Here is a 21,464-nt window from a genome sequence, read left to right on the forward strand (position 1 = left end):
TAAAGATCCCCACCCCGACAAACACACCAAGTCAAGTCCTTTCACTTCTGGATTTGGTGCAAGCAGTGCGATTATCGACCAATAACGCTCGCGGAGCAAGCTGCCCCATCGAGCCCTCCCTCTCCGTCCAGCTGTCCTTCTGCACGTCGACCGAGCCCTTGATTGCATTTACCGCCACGACGACTCGCTTACAGCAGTCGTATCACAGCCGCTCGCCACGGTGTATGATCGGTTAGGATCGCTTTCCCATGTGACCGCTTCGTTGCCGGTCACCTTCACGAACTTGTACTCGAACTTGGTTCCGGCGGCCAGATTGATGGTGGAGGTCCAAACTGGATTGGAGGTGGTATACTCAGCGGCAGATAAAGTCGGCGCAAGGGAGGGATCCCAGTTGCCGAGCTCGGGGATGGAGCCGACAATCTTGACGGTCTGACCCCAACTGGTGGTTACCCGAGTTCTGAAGGCGACCGCCACGGAAGCGGCGGCGGCACAAGACGCGCCGGGTGTTGCCGTCGCCGACCGTGTGCTGGTTGATAGCGTGGTAGCACTGTTGGACCCGCCCCCTATGGCGATATCGGCACAAGAAAGGTAGATTTGGCCGGTCTGGTAGGAATTCCACTTGAAAGATAGGAGCGTATGAGAGGATTGGTAGTTGGGGATGCGAATCTTTTTCGTAACGGGAAATCCTCCGGAAATGCTGGTGTAGCAAGAGCCCTGAGGAGCGTTGTCGACACCCTGGCATCCGCGCCTACTATCCGCCTGGAAAGCATTGCACGTATACCAGTCATTGCGCCAGCATGGTTGACCCGCAGAGCAGTCGGGGTTGTAGCCGCAGTCTTGTCCTGATACGTCAGTGCAGGAGAGCGTACCTGCCTCAAAGCAGTCCTCGGCAGCTTGCTTCTCGGCCTCCGTTGGGAGGTAATCTGGGTCCAAGAACTTGTCTACCAGGCTTTGGTCCTGGCAGATCCGGTAACTGAACATGCCGCCATGGTCACCGTTGTGGTCGACACACCACTGCACATCAACAACCTGGCCAGGGGAGTAGCTTGCGACTGGCGAGTTTCCCCAGTTCGAAGTCGGCTGGTTGTAGTCGATGCTAACGCGGGCATTATAGCCACAGGGGCCGCTCCGTCCAACCGGCGCAGCGGTCAGATCGGGCCACGCCACGACCGGTTCGAGGATGGAGCACTCCGGGCAAGAATCAAGGCCAGCCTGTCCCAACGGAATTAGCATCCACGGCAACTTCCACCTAGGGTATGTAATGGTGCTCCCACCTCTGCGCCGAGTCGAGTCCGACTAAACGGAATGGTTAGATACCCATGGCCATAAACCAGCGTCGCAGTCGAGATTGCCGTCGCTCCGTAAACCAACTTCATCTTCGCGGCAAGTCGTCAAGGCGGACCGCAAGTTCCAAAAAAAAAAAAAAAAAACTGTTGCAGGAGTGGTGCGCGATCTGGTAACAACCTGGGAGTTGGTAAAAGAAATATTGACCAAAGGATCGTAACCTGTTGTTTAAGTATCCCAACTCCATCAACCTTGGTGGCCAGTAAGGCTTGCCTGGGTAAGAACAATCTTCTAGCGCAAGTTCTACATCCATCCTATTCGGCCTTTGCTCGGGCTCTAAAGTAGTTCCACCGAAGTCGGCCCTTCTCGAGGTCCTAGTATTATCGTCGCAGAGAGCCGTCCGTTGTCCCTCCGCCACCCCGGCTCCCCCTCGTGTCCAGCACATGGTGCCTACGCCACCATTCCCGAGACCCAAGATCCGGGGCCCCGCGCGGAGAAAAGACTAGGCGATCCTTGGCGGCGTGAGGGAACCGAGTACTACCGAGGACTGCGGTGGAGTGCCGGCTACGATTTCTACGCTTGGGGCCATGTCCGCCCTAAATATGCACGAGGTCCAGTCACCACTTTGTGGACTGGAGTAAACGGGCCGAATCTTGGGCTTTCGGAGCCGCCGCATCATTGATCTCTGAATGCAACAATACTACATAACTGCGTGTGAAATTTGCTAGGGTGTCGGAGTTGGCAAGACTAATTTTAACCTGATGTGTCGGTCCTTAACAAACTGTTGGTTATTAACTAATACAAGGCTACCTTACATTTTAGGGATTATTTCGAAAAGAAGACATCATTACATTAATTAACGCTAAATATCGATGATGAATATATAGCAGGATTATCCCTGAGCCAATCTTAACACAAGAGTAGCCCCGAACAGGTGATTGGAATGAAGCGGAGGGTAAGAAAGAGTAACTAACGTACCTTACATTGTGTTGGAAGAAGACCAACAGCCACGATTCCACGGTTATCACACGAAATGTTTTGAAGCTTACAACAGTGGGTTGGGATACTCGGAGCATCCCAGAAGTCATCAATTGAAGGTTTTTCTGATCTTCGTCCTCTGTGGCGGGCATCGCCCTGACCTCCTTTTATAGCCTCTTGTTCAACCCCTGGAAACCATCTAACATAAGCGCATCGGCAACCAGGCTTCCGTGTTTCAAGTGCCACAACTTCTGACACTGGTATCCGCAAGAAGGTTCTATATGGCGAATCCACCACATTGCGCCCATGTTAGGCAGCCATACATGTTCTACAACCGAATGTCCGAGTGCCAAGTGCCACAACCTCCAACACATTGCTCGCTCGAAGCCCCTATTCGACCTAATCTTTAGACCACACGACCTCAAGCTTCTAGCTAACCAGTCTTACATTTGCGAGCAGTTGCTTGCCTCCTGAATGGCAGAAACAATGTTGATTCATAAGCTATTCAAGATCATGAGGAAAAGGGAGAGGGCTCGTCGCTGTGGGCGAATTTATTCCAGTTCATGGGTGCGCATCGCGCCGCTGAGCAGGGGCGAAATCAATGTCGATTCGTAATGTAATGATAAAGGAGTTGTAAACTGAGGTATCTTGGTATCCACTCCCATGGCTTAGCAGTTATCTTTCTCCAGCGGAGTTGGAAGTTTTGAATGATCAGTGGGTAGGTACCTATTGTTGGATTCGCCACATGGAACCTTCTTGCGGATACCAGTGTTGGAAGTTGTGGCAAATTGAAACACCGGAGCCTGGTTGCCGATGCACTAGTATTAGAGGGGTTCCAGGGTCTGAACAAGAAGTATATAAAGGAGGTAAGGGCGATGCCCGCCACTGAGAGGAACAATCAATCAATTCTTTCTCCCCATCCTTCGATCTGAGTGTCGTTTCCAACACCTATCGGGGACCTATCGGAACGGTGCACTTTACACCCAACTACCACCACCTCCAATGGTACCTAGCTTGTCTGCTTGCTAATACCAATGGAGGACGTCGTTACATCTCCCTTCTTACTTTAGTATCCTCGCTGAGTTGTGTAAGTCTCCACTGGTAGGTCCTGTTGTTTGTTTCCCGTAAAACAGGGGGTGCAAGCCGGTGATGGCGGGCCAAAACCAGCAGAGCGACACAATATGTGTTTTATATTTTAATTGCAGGGTAGACCGAGATTTAGAACACAGTTTTACCATGGTTTGTAACTAGTATTTAGCTAGGAACGATGCTCACGAGGTAAGCCTATAATATTGCTACGAGTCCCTGTGACTATTTGAACGTGTATCGCACTTCTCTCCGCACCTCGGTCGCTAACCTCAGCGTTTCCGCTCTGCTCTTGCGCGAGAAGACGTTGAACCACGCAAGGAAGGAGTTGTAGCCGTCCCGTTGGGGATGCGGGATCTTTTGACCACGATGGACGAGGCATCCACTCCGGCTGACGTGGCGGGCAAGATCCGGCCGCCGGGAAAACAGCTCTTCCACTATGTCGTCCGAGTCAAAGATGCCTTCGCAAACCTCCGCGTTGTACTCAGTTGGAATAAAAACCATCGCGCTAGTGTATTGTGGTCCCGAGGCAAACGGTTGTGACAAGGCTCGGAGCCTTTCATCGTCTCGGAGTGCGGTTAACAAGGTAGTGGCCCAATAATCGACGCCCCAAGTCGACTCGATGATCAGGCTCCCCTTCATCCCCGGCGGCCGCGGGTTGATCTCAATAAGCCAGGCTTTCGTCGGTTGCTGTAGCGTTTCAGCTTTTGGTCTCAGATCCACAACCCCGTCACCCTGCCCGAAAGCATACCCGACCGTCGAGTCCTGGACCCGGCCCTCGAGGTGGAACATGCCCGTGTCGAAGCCTAAGCGCAGCAGGCTGGCGTGGAAAGAGTCACGGAGAATTTCGATCTCGCGCCGTGGAAGAGCTGATGGGAAGACACTGCACATTTCAATGAAGGTGCTGAGAGAGGATCCGCCCTGGGCTCCGCTGACATTTCCAGCGGTATCCCCTTCCCCATCCTCGGCCGTCTTCGGCATATCATCGCACACCTCAAAGAAGAGGAGCTCACCATTCAACAGTACCAAGTTAACGTCAACCTCGGGGCCAGCACAGTATGGCTCCATGACAAAAGCATTTCCGTGCCGCGTCGTGTCAATGGATTCAACAGCCGCGCGGATCTCGGATTTATGATGGACCAAGCTCACTCCCTCCGAGCTCCAGCCGTTGCACGGCTTTATGATTAAGGGGTACGGAAGGTCAACCTTTGTTGCGATGGTGACCGCCTCGTCAGAGTCGGAGGCGAGATGGGCTTGGTGGCCTTCAAAAATGCTGGTCCGGTACTTGTCCGTTGCCGTGAGGTAGGGGATCGGGGATTGGGTCGGCAGGCCCAGCTGCTCACAAGCGCGCGCTACGGGGCCCATGTACGACTCGCAGAGGGTCATCAAGCCGTCGATCCGAATGCGGCACGATCTCACCGTCTCCACGATTCGCTCCGTGAAATCATCCCGCGGCGGATCATGCAGGGCCAGGGGGACAAAAGCCATGCGCCACTCGGAAAACTCAATGTCTTCCATCCAGTGGCCAGAATTGTCCATGGCGATGATGTCGATGCCGAGAGCTTTGGCCGCCCCGTAGACCGAAGGGCCCGTTCCCCCATAGCGCGGGTGGACGCGGCCGGCTTCGATAATGGCCAGTGTTCTCCTGGGGTGCAAGGTACTGGTAAGCCATGGGAACGAAAGCCGGTCATCCAGCTGAGCTTCGAGGGCCGCGGATGCTTGGTGCAGGTTGATCTTGGCGCCTTTGTCATCCCGGTCTCTGAGCAAGACGCCCGCGGCTGACCTGCGGAGGAGATGGCTCAGCCAGCCGCAGCAGTCGTTTGCCCCTTCGATGGCTACCTTGCCCCCTGCAAAATGCTGCCGGGGCGTCGCGAATGTCGAGACAAGCTCAACAAACTCGCTATCCTTCAACCGGAGTTGCACAATGTTCGACCGGGCGATGTAACCCGGAGTAGTCGGGATGATGAGCTTCGCCAAGTGCGCCCGTCTCGATGACTGAGCATGTTTCAGGAGCTGGCGCAAAAAGTCGAGCGCTTCTACTGAGCCAAGAGAATGGCTGGTCGCAGTGAGCGTCTCGCCGTAAGGGGTTGTGATGACGACTTGGTTTTCATCGTCTCCCTCCGCCACCGGTCCGACGGCGATTCGACCACCATGTGGGTCACCGCCGTTGGCCTGATGCTTGATGGGTTGGAGGGATAAGTCCAAGGACACGAAGGGCCTGCTTCGGTCCTGCGGGTCATTGCATGTGGCGTTCAGCTTGGCCGTCCAGCTGGCTTCGAAGACGACTGCTTGGCGAGTTAGCACGAAACGGCCCCTCCCCGACTGCACAATAACGTCGCATTACCTTCTCCCGTCTTCCCTTCGACCAATAAAAGCTTGCTATTCGCTGTCGTGGACATTGTCACTCTCCTAGGGTGCTTCTCGGGGGCTTATCGGTTCGCTTGTTGAAAGTGAAACGGTGAGCCGGACCTGCATGTACAGTTGATGCTTGCGTGATTTGCCTTTGCGATGAGGTTTCGGAACCTTTTTCAACTATGCAGGGTGTGCACCACCATGTCCGAGTGCTGCCCCAACAGCGGCGGACACGAGCTTGCTGGCCAATCACCGATGGACTCGCCGAAGGATGAATGCATGGTCACACCTGACATCAAGATCTCCCTGTTACTCAGTTCCAACGTAAGCCAAGCGACACCACCAAATGTTTAGACAGGTGAATCGAGTGTGCAGTCAGAATGTCACATATCCAAGGCACACCAGCATACACATACCTACCCAATGCAAAGGCGGGCTGCTCCGTCACTTTTTTTTTTACTTTGATCCATGCCTACTTAAGTGTTGGGTGAGCTCCTTTGTAGGATTTTAGAACTAGCTCTCATGAGGTAATGATATTGTAAAATCCTACTTCTAACCGCTGGTATTCTTCGTTTGTACATTCATTCCCGTCTGCTCCTAATCCCGCACTAGAATACGACTGGCTGTTTGGTTTTAAAGTTGCTGCGCTACTATGCCAATGTACGAGTTCTTGCTCTCGACTACCTACGGATTTCTAAAGTTGGTGCTGATTCTGTTCGCAACACCCAGGTTAACTCGGGCATCCGACAAGTACTCGGCGTTCAAAGGCCCCTCGCTGCCCGACAGAACCTGGCCGTCCAACAAGATCACCAAGCCTCCGAGGTGGTTGTCGACAGACCTCCGCGATGGCAACCAGGCTCTAGCGAGTCCGATGGTAAGTGGCAGCAACATAATGAGGCGTTGCAGGGCACGGCACGTTCTGATATAATATCGGCCTAGTAGAACCCTGAGCAAAAGTGGACCTACTTCCAGATGCTAGTAGACATCGGCTTCAAAGAGATCGAGGTGGGTTTCCCGGCATCGTCGGAGATGGATTTCCAGTTCGCGCAGAGATGTGTACTCGACGGGCCCCCTGATGTGTGGCTTGAAGTCATGACGCCTTGTCGCAAGGACTTCATCCGCCGGACCGTCGATGCCGTCAAGGGAGCAAAGAAGATCATCGTCAGCCTCTACATCGCAACCAGCGATAATTTTATCGACACCATATTTAGCACGACCCGCGAAGCCCAACTCCGCACCGCTGTTGAACATGCGAGGTACCTCAAGACCGTCACCAAAGACGACCCGGCGCACAAAGACACGACATGGGCACTGATGTGGAGTCCCGAGGCCTTCTCCGATACAGACCCGGATTTCGCTATCGAGATTTGCCGCGCGGTGAAAGAGGCGTGGGAACCGTCCGCCGAGGTTCCCATAATCCTGAATCTGCCGGCGACGGTTGAGATGTCAAGTCCGAACATATTCGCCGACCAAGTCGAGATCTTCTCTCGCGGTTTCTCCGGTGACCCCACGGTCTGTGTTTCGCTGCACAACCATAATGATCGAGGCTGCGCTGTTGCTGCTGCCGAGTTAGGTCAGCTCGCGGGGGCGACCCGAGTCGAGGGCTGCCTCTTTGGAAATGGCGAGCGCACGGGCAACGTCGATCTGGTGACGCTAGCGTTGAATCTATACACCCAGGGGATTGACCCAGGCCTGGACTTCTCCGATCTGCCGCGGATCCGCCGGATTGTTGAGCAACTAACACAAATCCCCGTCCACACGCGAGCCCCGTATGCGGGAGACTCAGTTTTTGTTGCATACAGCGGCGGGCACCAAGACGCCATCAACAAGGGCTTCAAGAGGTGGAATGCAACCGCTAATGATGACAAACATGGTCGGCCCCGCCCTTGGAAGGTCCCGTATCTTGCTATGGACCCCCACGACATCGGGGCGTCGTACGAGGCTGTCATCAGGGTTAATTCGCAGAGCGGCAAAGGTGGCATCGCTTGGGTCCTCTCGCAAGCTCTGCAGCTCGAAGCGCCCAAGGCCATCCTGGGCGCATTCTCACTGGCTGTCAAATCCGAGTCCGAGCTCAAGGGGCGCACATTACTACCTAACGAGGTTACCAACCTCTTCCTTCGCCAGTATAACGTCCAGAGCCAGGACCAGCGAGTACTTTCCCTGGTCAAAACAGCCTTGAACTCCTCGGATTCTGGATCCTTGGTTAGAGTGGAGACGGTGATTCTCGTCAATGGCCTGGCCCGCCAGCTAGTCGGGCACGGCGCTTCAACGCTCGATGCCGTCCGATTCGGCCTGTCAGCCTTTGCCGACTGCCGTCTGGAGTTTACATGCGCGTTCGGGACGCCGAGCGCTGGCATTGTGAACAGTAATCTTCCCGAATCAAGCGTCATCGCAATTGTCATGTGCTCAGGCGGCGGCCGGACCACCTGGGGAGTCAAAGCAGCGGGGACGGAAGAGCAGGCGACACTGCTTGCATCGCTCTCAGCAGCCTTGGTATGTGTCCCGCATGTGCCAAGTCATCTCATCGATCGCTGACACGAAGTCATCTTGCAGGATTGGCACGGGGAGCTTCCGTTGCACCACCAGAGGCTCCGGTTGCTACCAATCGCGCAGTTCCCCGTCGTTCGGGCGGCAGCTTAGAAAGAGGGCTGCATGTGTCAGGTTACATCGTACGGATGTGCTTTCTCAACGACCAGGCCAGTTAAGGTTAGGCCAAGACACGGACCACAGTTGGGATATGTATGTAGGCTGAGAGTGAATGCATCCGTGGGAGCCGCGGAATATGTTCGCCGTGCGTCGGATGCCGTCATCCGGCTCCGGGTTGTGCCACGCCACCGCATTGGCGCAGTACCACCTCGAGAAGCATATGGGAATGGCAGGTCGTGGTATCGTACTGCGCCTTCGGCATGGAGGATGCCAACCCTAGTCTTCCGGCACCGGAAGGATCCATAGCTTTTGGCAAAACCCGATGCGGTGCATTTGTGGCGATTTACTTAGAAAACACCAAACACGGTGCCTGCGCAGCCTCCCAGCTCCAACCCCAGCGGCGGCCCTCTGGCCAACAAAACCGAGACACCGAAACCGACTTTGCGTGGATCCGCCTGCAAATCATCTTCGCGGACGTAGGGTTCCTGAACAAGCTATGTACCGACTGTTAAACAACCCCAATGAGTGTGAACGAGTGATATTGTGGAAATGGCCAAAGATCGTATAATGTACCTACTGTGCTCGGTGAGTCGGTTTCATCCAACTCGGGCTCGATTTGACAGAAGATGCTGCACCCACGCTCTACCGAGTACCTGTCGCTTTGGTGTACTGGTACTATTTGCCTAGGGGAGCCAAGTAAGATCATTGGTAGGATATCTACAGGAGTCCACCGCTCATCTCCAAGGATGGACAGATCTATGAGAGGTTTGTACCTTGCTCGCCCCCAAAGTGGGGCCGGAAAAGTCAGTATTATTCCCTTAAGAATGTCATGTACGAATCCAGCCCCCAGTCCATGGTTCAGTCAGCGCCGAGGCGGTAAGGGTGTGATCCAAGGGGGTCGGAGCACTTCGCCCATGCAGTCAATGCACCACCCCCCTTTTCTCGGCGCACCTCGAACGTTGTCCCAACAGCCGAAACAAGGGAAGGACAACGGGGAGGCCCGGGGGACCGGGGTTTATGATGACCGCAGGATGTACCCGCCTCGGGACAGCGCGCACTATGGAGATCCTTAATTAATGCAGGACGGTGGACTCTGGCGATGGGGATCCGTCAGCATGAGGTCTCAATGGTCGGCAATCATTCCTAATTTGGTCCTTCAATTGCCAGAGACGCCTTCAACAATTCTCATCTCATAACCATTGCGGTTGCAACAGGAACCAATACCTTGATGACTTGTCCCATACGCGGGTCCCATCCATCTGATTTGGCGTCATCTGGGCGAATACCCTCTGACTTGGCTCCGCCTCATCCCAACCCAATCGTGGCCTTCCTTCTTTTGGCCACCCTCTGAGCAGGCGGTGACTGCTCACCCATCCTGCCACTCAACTTGATACGACCAAGCATTTAGTTTGCATCGTATCCCAACCAACTGGGATCGAGCCAGCCTAACCGATCAACAGTCCGTGACAGGCCCCGTCTATTGTCTCGCCTTTTTCACAGCATTGACTAATCACGTCGAACGCGATAACACAGGCGCTGGATTAGATGACGGGGCTTACTGAGGTTAAACTGCGTCGTCAGAGACCAAAAAAAACCGGGCTTCGGAACCCCCCACAACCCCGTTCCTTTTCCACCCTTGGTTCGTTCTGAGCTTTGCCGAAAGCGGAGAGCGTTCGGGAGCCAAGCCGGCATTAGCCTCTCATATCGTCCAGGGTTCGGGGCTTCTTTCCCATCCAGCCTCCACCCACACAGCCCTACTCTGTATGCAAAAATCCGGAGGAGCAGGCCGAGCTCCGGGCAGTACCTTGTCCATATTTACATAGTACATCCATACGAGTCGCTTGCTCCGCGGGATGCATCAGACACCACATGCGTGATTTGCTCAGCGCCGCCCCCCTGCATATCATTCGCGAGAGCTGGCTCGTGGTGAGAGCAGCGCACCGGCCGGTGAGGAATTACCTTCCTCTTTTGGTACCGTGGTATGCACATCGGGGTGAAATGTCTGTTGCTCGTCACTTGAAAACTTAAAACAGGAAGAAAAATCCATCAAAATGCCAGGTTGGACAGACCTGAAGCTTGACATTGTTGCAACCCTTCCCTGTGTAACACCCAGCATGCATTCCAACGCCAACCTTAGTAGCTATGGCAATTATGCAAGGCTTTCGGATCTGTCCGCCGTTGGGGGCGTCACAGGAGAGGCAACCCGGATACTACTACAGGACGTGGAGAAACGGGAACGGAAGCGAGAGCAGAATCGGATAGCACAGAGGAACTACCGTGAGCAAAGCAACGTCTTACTTTACACCTGATCCTCTAACGAATCGGCTGCTTACAGAAGATTGCTCACACTAGCAACCTCCAGGTCGAAATCAAAAACAACGTATCCAAGCTCTAGAAGCCGCACTCGGCCAGCTGGAACCCGCCGATACTATCCTAGCATCGCCACCAACCTCGAATGCGGCTGAAACAACTTTCGACCTCGCCCCGGTCAGCCCTCCCTCCTCGGCCCCCCAGAACCCTTCGCCATGCGATGACCAATCACTGTGGGCATTTGATCCTTCCTGGAAAAGGACGCACCAGCAAACCAGCCCCGAGATTCTCGGTGAACAAGGCCGGACGGCGCTTCATCTCGCAGTGAACTCTGGGAATGAGTCTATAACCCGATTGCTTCTCGAGCGCGGGGCAGACATCGCGAAACAAGACCATAACGGGTCGACGGCCTTGCATCTTGCTTGCGAACGCGGTTCTGAGGTCCTTACGAGGCTACTATTAGAGAAGTTGGCCGACCCTAATGAAAGGGATTTCCTGGGGCGCACCGCACTCTTCAAAGCAGTAGCAGGAAAGAACGAGGCGGTAGTCAAAGTACTGCTAGAGGCTTCCGCAGATGTGAATACCAAGGACTCGTTGGGTACCATGGCCCTTCATCTGGCAGTAGAAAGCGGGTCCGAGCCCCTGGTGCTTCTCCTACTACAACACGGGGCGGATATTAATGCATGACCATACATCAGGGGCCGGGGGGATCCTTTATTGCGTTGAGTTTGCATCAGATCGGAGTTCATGTAATCATGAGTAGAGGTGGGAGCTTATTTGACAACCTCTAGACTAGCGCTGGTTCTCTATACCTGAGCTAAAACTAGGTTTGATTCTCGTTACCGGCAAGAATACCCTCTCACCCGACCTCTCCGGACCTATGGTGATATTGATAGTTTATGTGTCCCATGTATCAGGTGCCGTCATTACAGGTTCTGCATCTTGACCAAGTCCCAATATGCTCCCCGCATGGCCATCAGCTCCTCGTGGTTCCCAGTCTCCACAATCCTTCCCGCATCTAGGACGTATATGATGTCGGCTGCCCGGATGGAGCTCAGACGGTGAGCCACGGAGACAGTGGTTCGGCCTTGAGCCGCCCTATCAAGGGCGTCCTGAACCAGTCTCTCCGATTCCGGATCCAACGCCGACGTGGCCTCGTCCAGCAAAAGTATCTGGGGTTGGCGTATAAGTGCCCTGGCGATGGCGATACGTTGCCGTTGTCCCCCGCTCACCAGCGTCCCCCGGGGACCAAGGACAGTGGATAAACCATCACTGAAAATGACAACGTTAGCTTCAAGGATTTGGCAACGGCAAACCTGAGTAAAACGAATGAGACTCACGGCATAGAGCAGATGAAGTCGTGGATATTGGCCTGTTTGCAGGCATCCATGATATCTTCATCCGCGGTTTCCTCCTCATTGTCACCAATGTGTCCATGTCGGCGGCCTAAAGCAATATTTTCTCGAATTGTCCCCGAGTATAACGCGGCACCTTGGCTAACCAGGGACGCGTTTTGGCGATGTTGCTGCACATTGAGCCCGTGAAGGGCCGCTCCGTCGACCCGAACAACGCCCTTGTCCGGATCGTAGAATCGCTCAAGAAGTGCCAGTATGGTGCTCTTCCCACAGCCGCTAGGGCCTACTAGGGCCAGGTACTGGCCCTTGTTGATATTAAGATTGAAGTTTTGTAGGACCTGGTGATCGGGTCTAGACGGGTATCGAAAATCGACATCGTTGAGCTCCACTTGGATGCCATTACTACAATGCTTCTCTTCACTGGAGTGGTCATCCCCCGGCCCCGTTGCTATCATCTTCGACTTGCTTGCAAACAAGGTTTGGAGCTCGTGACTGGCATGCATCGCCTTGCTGGCGTCAGGGGCATAGGAGAAAATAGATCCTGCCGTCTGCGCACCCGAGATAAGCGCGACAAAACAGATGTAGAACTGGAACACGGTATATTCCCCGGTAGCCACCAGTTGCCCACCATACCAGAAAGCCAACGCGGCGCAGAGGAAGACGACGGACTGTGAAGCGGCGTACAGGGCGGATGCCGAGAGCATAGACCGAAGCGAAGTTGCCGCCCGTTGGGAAAGAATTTCGTCGTATCGGGTGAGAGCAAACTCCTCAATGCCGAGAGAAGCAACAGTCCTGACCAGACGGACCGTTTCACTCGCGTATGACGCAGCTTCTTTCCCTGTCTCTTTCACCTGGCCGTCAAACACCGCCAGCATACGGAGACGAATCCATCCGCACGCTACTACTATGGGGATCGTGGCGGTGCAAACCAATGCTAGTTTCCATCCGATGACGAGAGAGATCACAATGCCGGTTAGAATGGTTGAGAAAAAGGTCAAGATGCTCCCGATCACCGGGCCGCTCAAGCTCGATAACTGCTCCGTGCTCCCCGTGACAACTTCGAGCAAAGCTCCAGTGGAATGCTCCTTGCGGTCGAAAAACTCGATGTCTTGAGATAAGATGGACTCGAGCGCCCACTTCTTTGCCCGCCGTGATAGCGCCTCGGTTGAGCGCGCGAAAGCAAGGCCAAGAACCCGACCAAAATATGAAGGCGACACCTGCCATCAGCACGTACAAGCCAGACCAAAAATTTACGCTCTGGCGTAGTGCTACCGGATCGAGGGACAAGCTGTCGAGAAGTTTCGCGAAGAAGATGGATTGTCTGAGAGATCGGTTAGCCTCCCAACCCCTCCTGTCCTCCTTCTCGTGACCCTACTCACATTGGAATCCCGAATCCCGCAACGATAGCACTAGCGGTGCCGAGAGCCAGCAGCCCTTTTTCTTGGGCATTGACGTAGTAAATGAACCTAAGTGTGCTTACCAGCCCTAGCGTATGCTGACGCTCCCGCGTTTCCGGATTCCTGTTATCCCCGGGCGGGGGCGTGTCGTCCTCGGCACCCTCGCCATCTTGCAAGACCGGTTTCTCATGAAGCGATATGCCTAGTTTGCTGCTCACGTTTTCCGATGGCTCCTGTAGCCTTTGCCCAGGGACATCCATGAAGTGTTGATTTTGCACCAGGCCGGCGTATAGCCCATCTAGGTCCATTAGCTCCGTATGCGTTCCCTGCTCCATCACACGCCCCCCTTCCATGACAATGATCTGATCCGCGTTGCGGATAGTAGAGAGCCTGTGGGCAATGATAATTGTTGTCCGGTTCTTGGCCGCCGGCTCCAACGCTTGTTGAACGACAGCCTCTGACTTGGAGTCGAGAGCTGATGTGGCTTCGTCCAGAAGTAGTATGGATGGTTGCTTGATGAGCGCCCTTGCCAGGGCGATTCGCTGCCGTTGCCCCCCGGATAGCTGCGTCCCTGCCTGGCCGACCATTGTATCGTACCCGTTGGCAAGTTCCGAGATGAAGTGGTGGGCGTTAGCGTCGGTTGCCGCTTGCACAACGGCATTGCGCAAATCTTCTTGGGTGCCTTGGAAAGGAGAGTTTAGCAGGCCATATCGGATATTATCAAAAATGGTGGTATCGAATAGCGCCACTTCCTGTTCAACGATGGAAACGTGGCTGCGCAAGTTTCGTAAGTTCAGGGACTGCAGGTCATGCCCATCAAGTTCTCAGAAGCGATGGTGTTAGCAGAGTGTACCTCTCCGCCTCCTGGCCGGAGCATGGTTGTCACTCACCAATGACACCCTCGGTGGGCTCATAATACCGCTCTAACAAGCTGACAATGCTGCTTTTCCCGCTCCCAGACGGTCCAACGATAGCTGTTGTCTTGCCAGCGGGACACCGGATGTTCACCCGATTTAGCACAACAACCTCTTCTCTTGATGGATAGACGAGGCTGACGTCACGGAAGGCAATCTCGCCGGCCACGTTCTGGAGGTGCTTGCCCTCCGATGAGAACGGGTCTTGAGGAGATCTCCGTGCTATCGTGCCGAATATCTTGCTAGAACCGGCAACGGTGGCGGTCAAGGCTTGGAAGGATGGCGCTACTCGGATGATGGCAAATGCGCTTATAATGATGGCCAGAGTGGTTGTTGCGATTGCCGAAACAGAGGTTTGGCCCTTGACGAGAAATATAGAGCCAACCCAGAAGGATAGGGCGTAAACAAGACAAGGCATGGTATTTGACCATGCGATCATGTACGTGACGCTGTCCCGTGATTTGACATCAGAACGCCCCGAGGCCTCCAAAAAAGAGTGGTATTTGGCTACCAAGAAGCTCTGGATGCCAAAGGCGGCCACTTCGCGGACCGAACCGATGCTCTCTTCTGCCAGAGTTGCCGCCTGGCCCCGGGCACCCATGGCATGTTTGTGGTGCTTGACCGCGTAGGACCCGCCTACCATCACCACACCCAACATCACCAAGAAGGTCGGACTCAAAACGAGGGCGGTTCGCCAGGAAACGACGTACATGATGACGAAGGCGGAAGCGAAGTTGGCCATCGCCGTCATAGCGATTGATATCTTGCTCGTGATGGCTTCTTGTATCGTGCCCATGTCGGACATGATGCTCACAGTGATTTCTCCATTGCCGCGGTTATCGAAGAAGGCCATGTTCTGGCTAATGACGGCCCTGAGGTAGGCGCGGCGAAGGGCTCGCGCAACTCGCTCGCCGACATAGTAGAAACCAACTGTCGCGATGTAAATGAAGACAAAAATGCCGACGGCACAATACACATAGTACAAGGCAAACTGAGCGATGGTGCTTCGCAGGTCAGAGCTTTTCGTTGTGCCGGCCGCGAAGCCGTTGAATGCGTTGATGAGCTGGCCGTATACCACCTGTACGTACGTCCAGTGTCAGCTGCGGCCGCTCGTCTACGGCCCAGTGGGAAAAGATTCGGTACCGTTAAGAGAGGGTTCAGAGCGCCTGCGATCACAGCTAAAATGGCGCTCAGAACCAAAATCACTCTATCCTTCGCGGTGGCGTAGTGAAGCAAACTTCCGTGGCTTCGGGTGCTGTCATCGTGTAAGCCATCGCGCTGTCTTCGCACGACCTCGGCCGCGCTTGCGCTGGTTTTCTCCATCACGGTGAAGCAAACAACGGAGGGGGGACGTGAAGAGGGCAGGCGTGGAATTGCGTTTGGCTGAATGGTGTGCTCGTGAACCGGACCGGCTTTCCACGTCCAACAATCATTCCCGTACCGAGGGGCAGGGGTTATGCAGGGGTTGTGTGAGATTCGATGCTACCACCTGCAGTGTCGCACCCGGCAACGCAACTGAGTCAGATCCTGACATAAGATAATGCTCGAGTTTCTGGAAGAGTGCAGAGGATGCAGTGTCGTGCTGCCACGATTATGTTATTGACGGTAATACCATCCAAGCCGATTTGGCAACTGGTAGGGAACCGGAAAGCATTGAAGCGTACCTACCTAACATTATATTACCGGCTCATCCTAGTGTACATTCACCATCAAATTTTCGTCGATGCGTAGCGTATTCTTCGAGTCGGAGTGCGGGCCACAAGCATTCTGTCGTACATACAATGTCCGTGCCAAAGCCGAGAACTCTTTACCAGAAGCTGTTTGACGAACATGTCGCCGTGTGGAAGGACAATGGAACCGCACTCCTCTACATCGGTGCGGAACAACCACTCGCCTGGTGACACAAATTGCGTACGTGGTCATAATACTAATTGAGGTTGCAGACCGCCATCTCATTCATGAAGTTTCCTCTCCGGTATGAAGATCCTCCATTCCAGAGCTATCCCTTGGCCAAAGGCTGGGCTGATGGTATCAATAGCAAGCATTTGCCGGGCTGAAGGCTCAAGGCCGCCCTGTGAGGCGTCCAGATTTGACTTTGGCAACCTGTGATCATGTGGGTTCAGACGGAGCTGTGGCAGAATGACATGGTGGCTTATTCTGTTTGCAGAATGTCCCAACAACACCTCGTCCAAGGGTGATGAAAGTGGCCCAGGCAAAACTCCAGGTTGAGACACTCGCCCGCAATGTTAAGGTGCACCAAATTCCGTACCTGGGCCTAAACTCAACATCGCAGGGAATTGTCCACGTAATCGGCCCTGAGCTCGGCTTCACCCTGCCGGGCACAACTGTGGTGTGCGGGGATAGTCACACGTCAACCCATGGTGCTTTTGGTTGTTTGGCATTTGGAATTGGAACAAGTGAAGTCGAGCATGTACTCGCGACGCAAACCGTTTCAACAACAAAATGGAAAAGCATTCTAGTGTGGGTGCAGGGGACGTTAGCTGAGGGCGTCGGGTCAAAGGATCTGATGCTCTACATTATAGGAGAAATAGGTGAGCCCATCCATAACGTGGTCGGTGGCACTTCGTCTCATATCAAACGTTCGGATAGGAACCGCCGCAGGAACTGGAGCAGCAATCGAATTCGCCGGGCCCACGATCAAGGCTTTGACAATGGAGGCCCGCATGTCTCTTTGCAACATGGTATGCTTCTCACCTCCGTAAATACCAGCGTTCAAGTATACAAGGCAAAACCCTAACTTTCGCACCCCCGACAGGCCATTGAGGCTGGCGCTCGTGCGGGTTTGGTGGCCCCAGATGAGATTACATTTGAATACCTCGAGGGACGGCCATTGGTCCCAAGCGGTGACAGCTGGGAAGCCGCGGTTGCATACTGGAAAACACTGAAATCCGACGCCGACGCCACATTCGACCGCCAGTTCAAGATTGACGCTGCAAAGGTGGCCCCGGTTGTCTCCTGGGGTACATCTCCCGAACAGGTCGCGCCCATAACGAGCCGTGTTCCGAGTCCGGACGATTTCCAAGACCAGATTAAGGCGGATAACTGTCGACGCGCACTTGAGTACATGGGCTTGGAGCCAGAGACTAGAATGACAGACATCGTCGTGGATAAGATCTTTATCGGTTCCTGTACAAACTCACGACTTTCGGACCTGCGCGCCGCGGCAGACATTCTCCGAGGCCGGAAAATCGCGGCCAATATCAAAGCCGCATACGTTGTCCCCGGCTCTGGGATTGTCAAACAGCAAGCGGAGAGTGAGGGCCTAGACCGCATCTTTAAGGAGGCAGGTTTTGAGTGGCGAGAGGCTGGCTGCAGTATGTGTGTTGGACTGAACGAAGATCAACTTGAGGCGTATGAGCGCTCGGCAAGCACTAGCAACCGAAACTTTGAGAACCGACAGGGCACGGCAGGCCGCACACACCTCATGTCCCCAGTGATGGCCGCCGTCGCCGCCATTGAGGGCAAGCTTGGCGATGTCCGCAAGTACTTGGCCGCCGGCGCGGGATTGGGGGATGAGGAACCGTCGATTCTACCTCGCTATCCTGAGACTATCGAACCGGAAGAATCGAGCAGTAGCCACGCCGAAAAAGAGGACGACGGGGTTGTTGAGGATGATACCATCGCGGCTGGTCCATTTACGTCGGTGAAAGGGCTTGTGGCTCCCCTAGACCGAGCCAACGTCGACACGGACTGCATCTTGCCAAAACAATTCTGTACCACCATCCTCCGCCGCGGACTGCGCGACGGGTTGTTCTACAACCTCCGCTGCCGTCCGGATGGCTCGTTGGACCAGTCGTTCGTACTCAACCGACAACCCTACAATAGCAACCGGTCGCGGGTCCTGCTCAGCACAGGACCCAACTTTGGTTGCGGCAGCTCACGCGAGCATGCAGTATGGGCACTGCTGGACTTTGGCATTCAGGTCGTCCTGGCCTCGTCATTTGGTGACATCTTTTACGGCAATTCCTTCAAAAATGGGCTACTTCCAGCCATCGTGGACCAGCAAGACATACCTATGCTGCTTGCGGAAGCAGAGGCAGGCCGGGAAATTGAGGTGGTCTTGTCAACCCAGCAAATCCTCAGCGCGTCAGGGGACGAAATTGCCAAGTTCAGTGTTGACAAGGGCCCGAAAGAGATGTTGCTCGCGGGCGTCGACGAGATTGGCTTGAGCCTAAGAAGTTCCGATGACATCAGCGTGTATGAAAAGGAGAGGGATGAAGCATTGCCATGGCTGGCATCTTCGGTGAATATTGGCTGGAGCCGCCTCAAACTGCGTAGCGGGCGGATCGCACCACCCAGCATTCGAAGGGACGGGACCCAAGGAACGCTTGCTTGGTGATCATTATCTCCACGGCACACGATGAGTCGGCGTTTGCCGGCACGGGCCGAGCGGTAGCTCGGGGCTTACCCAGTTGGTGGTAGTGACAATGCAACAGTCCCCTGCTGATCCGATCTCTCTTCGGCCGATGTACATCGGTACGTATGTACGAATAACTAGTGTACCCATGTACAGGTGACACAGAAGGTGGCAAATATTACCTAGTTAGGATGTCTGTCCATAATAAACCACTGTCTCCCAAAGCTGACAAACAAAAGTAAAATTAAGGGTTTGAAATAGTCCGTCGGGAACAGATTACTTCGTCCGCTGTCCAAGGAGCCGCGGAGGCCTGACTAGTCTCGGATGACGACACGACAGTCATGAAGAAGCGGTCAGCCCCTGGTTATGAGCATAAAAAATGATTGGGTCGGGGGTCTCGGTCATCCCGGATCCGCGGGCGTTCTGGGTCGTGTGAGTATGGTGGAGAGGGCCAGTCCTGCGCCGTTTCAGCTCCTGCCAGGCCACAGGTGTCTTGGAAGAATAATTCGCTGGGAATGATGTGCCCTGCTTATTGTTGCAAAGCTGCCGTTACATTCCTTGGCGGACATGTTGCCCAGCTGCAGGCTGCAGCGCCGCGAACGCGCCCATTTTTCGTCAAGAGCATCCAGCGTGGGGGACTGAGCCCCTGAGTGGGAGATGGCCAGCTCCCCCGTCGCCGCTGCATAATTAATTGCTGCCGGTCCTCTTCTGGAACGAACCAACGACCCCCTGCCTCCATCGGTGCCTTCTTGTTCACCATGTCGGAAAAGTCAAATCACGACCAGCAAGGAGCAGGCCTGACCTCACTGGTTGAGAGCGCACAGGCATCCCATGAGTCGATCAACGCGAAACCGCCACCGCCAGCAGACCGGGGAAAGGATGCTTACCTCTTTCTCGCTTCATGTTGCGTGTTAGAGGCAGTAGTTTGGGGTGCGTCCCAGTTGTTGATGCTCTAGTCTGTTCAATGGTCTAACGAGCACCGTACAGGACTTCCGTTTACTTATGGCGTTTTCAACGACTACTACAGCACCCATGGGCCATTTGATGGCTCTGGCAACCTCGCCATTGTCGGGACATGCTCCTTGGGCATGCTATATCTCGACCTCCCTCTGGTGTTCGCCCTTGTGCAGGCCTACAAGCAACATATTCGCAGCTTCTGCGCCCTCGGAATCATTATCATGGGGCTCGCGCTAGCCATCAGTTCGTTCGCAACCACAGTTACGCATCTTATCCTCACCCAGGGCATTCTCTACGGACTCGGTGGCAGCCTGTCCTATTCCACGTGTCTCATCCTGCTGTCGGACTGGTATGACAAGCGCAAAGGCATTGCCTTCGGCATCATGCTCGGCGGAACCGGTCTTGGGGGCACCATTCTCCCAATCGTGACAGAGAGACTGCTTCAGTCATTCGATTTCCGGACAACCCTGAGGGCGCTGGCGGTGGCCGTCGTAGTGCTGTCTGGCGCCTTCGTCTATTACATGAAGCCACGCGTCGAGCCGGACCGCCGAAGATCGCTACGCAGCCAGGTTGGAATGCGTTTCATGAAGACAGGTGCGTTTGCTGCTTTGCAGCTGGCCAACACAGTACAAGGCTTGGGCTTCTTCCTACCGACCCTATACCTGCCAATGTATGCCAGATCGATCGGAGCGTCGCAGAGCGTGGGTGCACTCACAGTGGTGGTGTACAACATTGCATCCGTCATCGGTTGCATCTTGATGGGTTTCATCATTGACCGTTGGCATGTGACGACATGCTGTCTGGCATGCGCGGTCGGTTCCAGCTTCAGCATCTTCCTGCTCTGGGGTTTCTCTGGCTCAGTTGCGCCTCTGTTCGTCTTTGCCGTTATCTACGGCATCTTTGCGGGTGCCTGGGTGGCTACCTGGTCCGGCATGGTCAAGGCTGTGCAACGGTCCGAGACTACAGCAGACGCCAGCACCGTGTTGGCCTGGATTTCGACCGGTCGCGGCATCGGCAACGTTGTCTCGGGCCCTCTAAGTGAGGCCTTGTTGCGCGTGGACCATTGGAAAGGGACTTTGGCGTATGGGTATGGCAGTGGATACGGTATCCTCATCGTGTTTACGGGCATTACGGCTGCATTGAGCGGGAGTTGTGTGCTGGGACGCAAACTGGGGTATTTCAAGTGAGCCTCCGGTTGACCATGCCCGTCCCTTATGTACGATTGTTTCAACCCTACCAAGGTAGACAATAGAGCTATGGTTTGCTACAAGACGGTCGGACCATCATCCCGTGTACGCAATATGAGGTCGAACGTCTTGAAGGAAGAAGGGTCTTAGACTTAGTCATGATGTCAGCTCCAGCTGAAGCCGCCTCTTCCATCAGCTACCCATACACACAAAGTCCAAGCATTCATTTCTGATTTCCCCGCCGTAGTCAGGTAGCGTCGTACTCGACAACTGGTCGGTGTTTTTTTTTTTTTTTTTTCATTTTTGTTTCAGCCGTTATGTAACTAATATTGTCCTCCGGACAGGATCAGACCCAAAACGGAAACCGGCTCCCGTCGGGAGGGTATGCTCATCCCTCACTCCCGCCACTTCCAACAGTCACTTAGGGTTGATCCCCTGAGGAGAATTTGCATTGGGATGACATTACTGATACCACCCTGCATGCGCCATTTAAGGCCACATCCCCGGGACGTCGTGATGAAAGAGTCACAGCAGGAGTGCAAAAAGTTCCATCACATTACATTGCATAATTGCACCATTTTCGTGCGGCAATGTTCAAGATCCTGCGCGGAAGTATGAAT

At 54.4% G+C, this 21,464-nt stretch overlaps 7 protein-coding genes across 7 annotated transcripts; 4 read left to right on the top strand and 3 right to left on the bottom strand.

Moving 5' to 3' along the window:
• Nucleotides 1-168: 168 nt before the first annotated feature.
• On the bottom strand, nt 169-1,729 carry CHGG_10709 (uncharacterized protein; the record flags this gene model as incomplete). Its single annotated transcript, XM_001228635.1, has 4 exons — nt 169-697; nt 753-759; nt 870-1,212; nt 1,592-1,729. The coding sequence occupies 4 exons, from the start codon at nt 1,727-1,729 to the stop codon at nt 169-171; spliced, it is 1,017 nt and encodes a 338-aa protein (XP_001228636.1).
• Nucleotides 1,730-3,573: 1,844 nt separating this feature from the next.
• CHGG_10710 (uncharacterized protein) lies at nt 3,574-5,747 on the bottom strand (the record flags this gene model as incomplete). Its single annotated transcript, XM_001228636.1, has 2 exons — nt 3,574-5,633; nt 5,693-5,747. The coding sequence occupies 2 exons, from the start codon at nt 5,745-5,747 to the stop codon at nt 3,574-3,576; spliced, it is 2,115 nt and encodes a 704-aa protein (XP_001228637.1).
• A 605-nt stretch (nt 5,748-6,352) lies between these two features.
• Nucleotides 6,353-9,419, top strand: CHGG_10711 (uncharacterized protein; the record flags this gene model as incomplete). Its single annotated transcript, XM_001228637.1, has 6 exons — nt 6,353-6,574; nt 6,673-8,193; nt 8,448-8,844; nt 8,937-9,018; nt 9,070-9,111; nt 9,197-9,419. The coding sequence occupies 6 exons, from the start codon at nt 6,353-6,355 to the stop codon at nt 9,417-9,419; spliced, it is 2,487 nt and encodes an 828-aa protein (XP_001228638.1).
• Nucleotides 9,420-10,397: 978 nt separating this feature from the next.
• Nucleotides 10,398-11,343, top strand: CHGG_10712 (uncharacterized protein; the record flags this gene model as incomplete). The annotated part of the gene is made up of 2 exons (XM_001228638.1): nt 10,398-10,623; nt 10,709-11,343. 2 exons carry the CDS (start codon nt 10,398-10,400, stop codon nt 11,341-11,343), a joined length of 861 nt encoding a protein of 286 aa, XP_001228639.1.
• Nucleotides 11,344-11,582: 239 nt separating this feature from the next.
• CHGG_10713 (uncharacterized protein) lies at nt 11,583-15,645 on the bottom strand (the record flags this gene model as incomplete). The annotated part of the gene is made up of 6 exons (XM_001228639.1): nt 11,583-11,928; nt 11,997-12,862; nt 13,266-13,332; nt 13,391-14,090; nt 14,299-15,400; nt 15,613-15,645. The coding sequence occupies 6 exons, from the start codon at nt 15,643-15,645 to the stop codon at nt 11,583-11,585; spliced, it is 3,114 nt and encodes a 1,037-aa protein (XP_001228640.1).
• Nucleotides 15,646-17,021: 1,376 nt separating this feature from the next.
• Nucleotides 17,022-18,956, top strand: CHGG_10714 (uncharacterized protein; the record flags this gene model as incomplete). The annotated part of the gene is made up of 3 exons (XM_001228640.1): nt 17,022-17,024; nt 17,099-18,540; nt 18,950-18,956. The coding sequence occupies 3 exons, from the start codon at nt 17,022-17,024 to the stop codon at nt 18,954-18,956; spliced, it is 1,452 nt and encodes a 483-aa protein (XP_001228641.1).
• A 502-nt stretch (nt 18,957-19,458) lies between these two features.
• On the top strand, nt 19,459-20,844 carry CHGG_10715 (uncharacterized protein; the record flags this gene model as incomplete). The annotated part of the gene is made up of 2 exons (XM_001228641.1): nt 19,459-19,630; nt 19,688-20,844. The coding sequence occupies 2 exons, from the start codon at nt 19,459-19,461 to the stop codon at nt 20,842-20,844; spliced, it is 1,329 nt and encodes a 442-aa protein (XP_001228642.1).
• Between the last annotated feature and the right edge of the window lie 620 nt (nt 20,845-21,464).

This window comes from Chaetomium globosum, genomic scaffold (genome assembly GCF_000143365.1).
Source record: "Chaetomium globosum CBS 148.51 scaffold_7 genomic scaffold, whole genome shotgun sequence".
NCBI classification, from domain to species: domain Eukaryota; kingdom Fungi; phylum Ascomycota; class Sordariomycetes; order Sordariales; family Chaetomiaceae; genus Chaetomium; species Chaetomium globosum.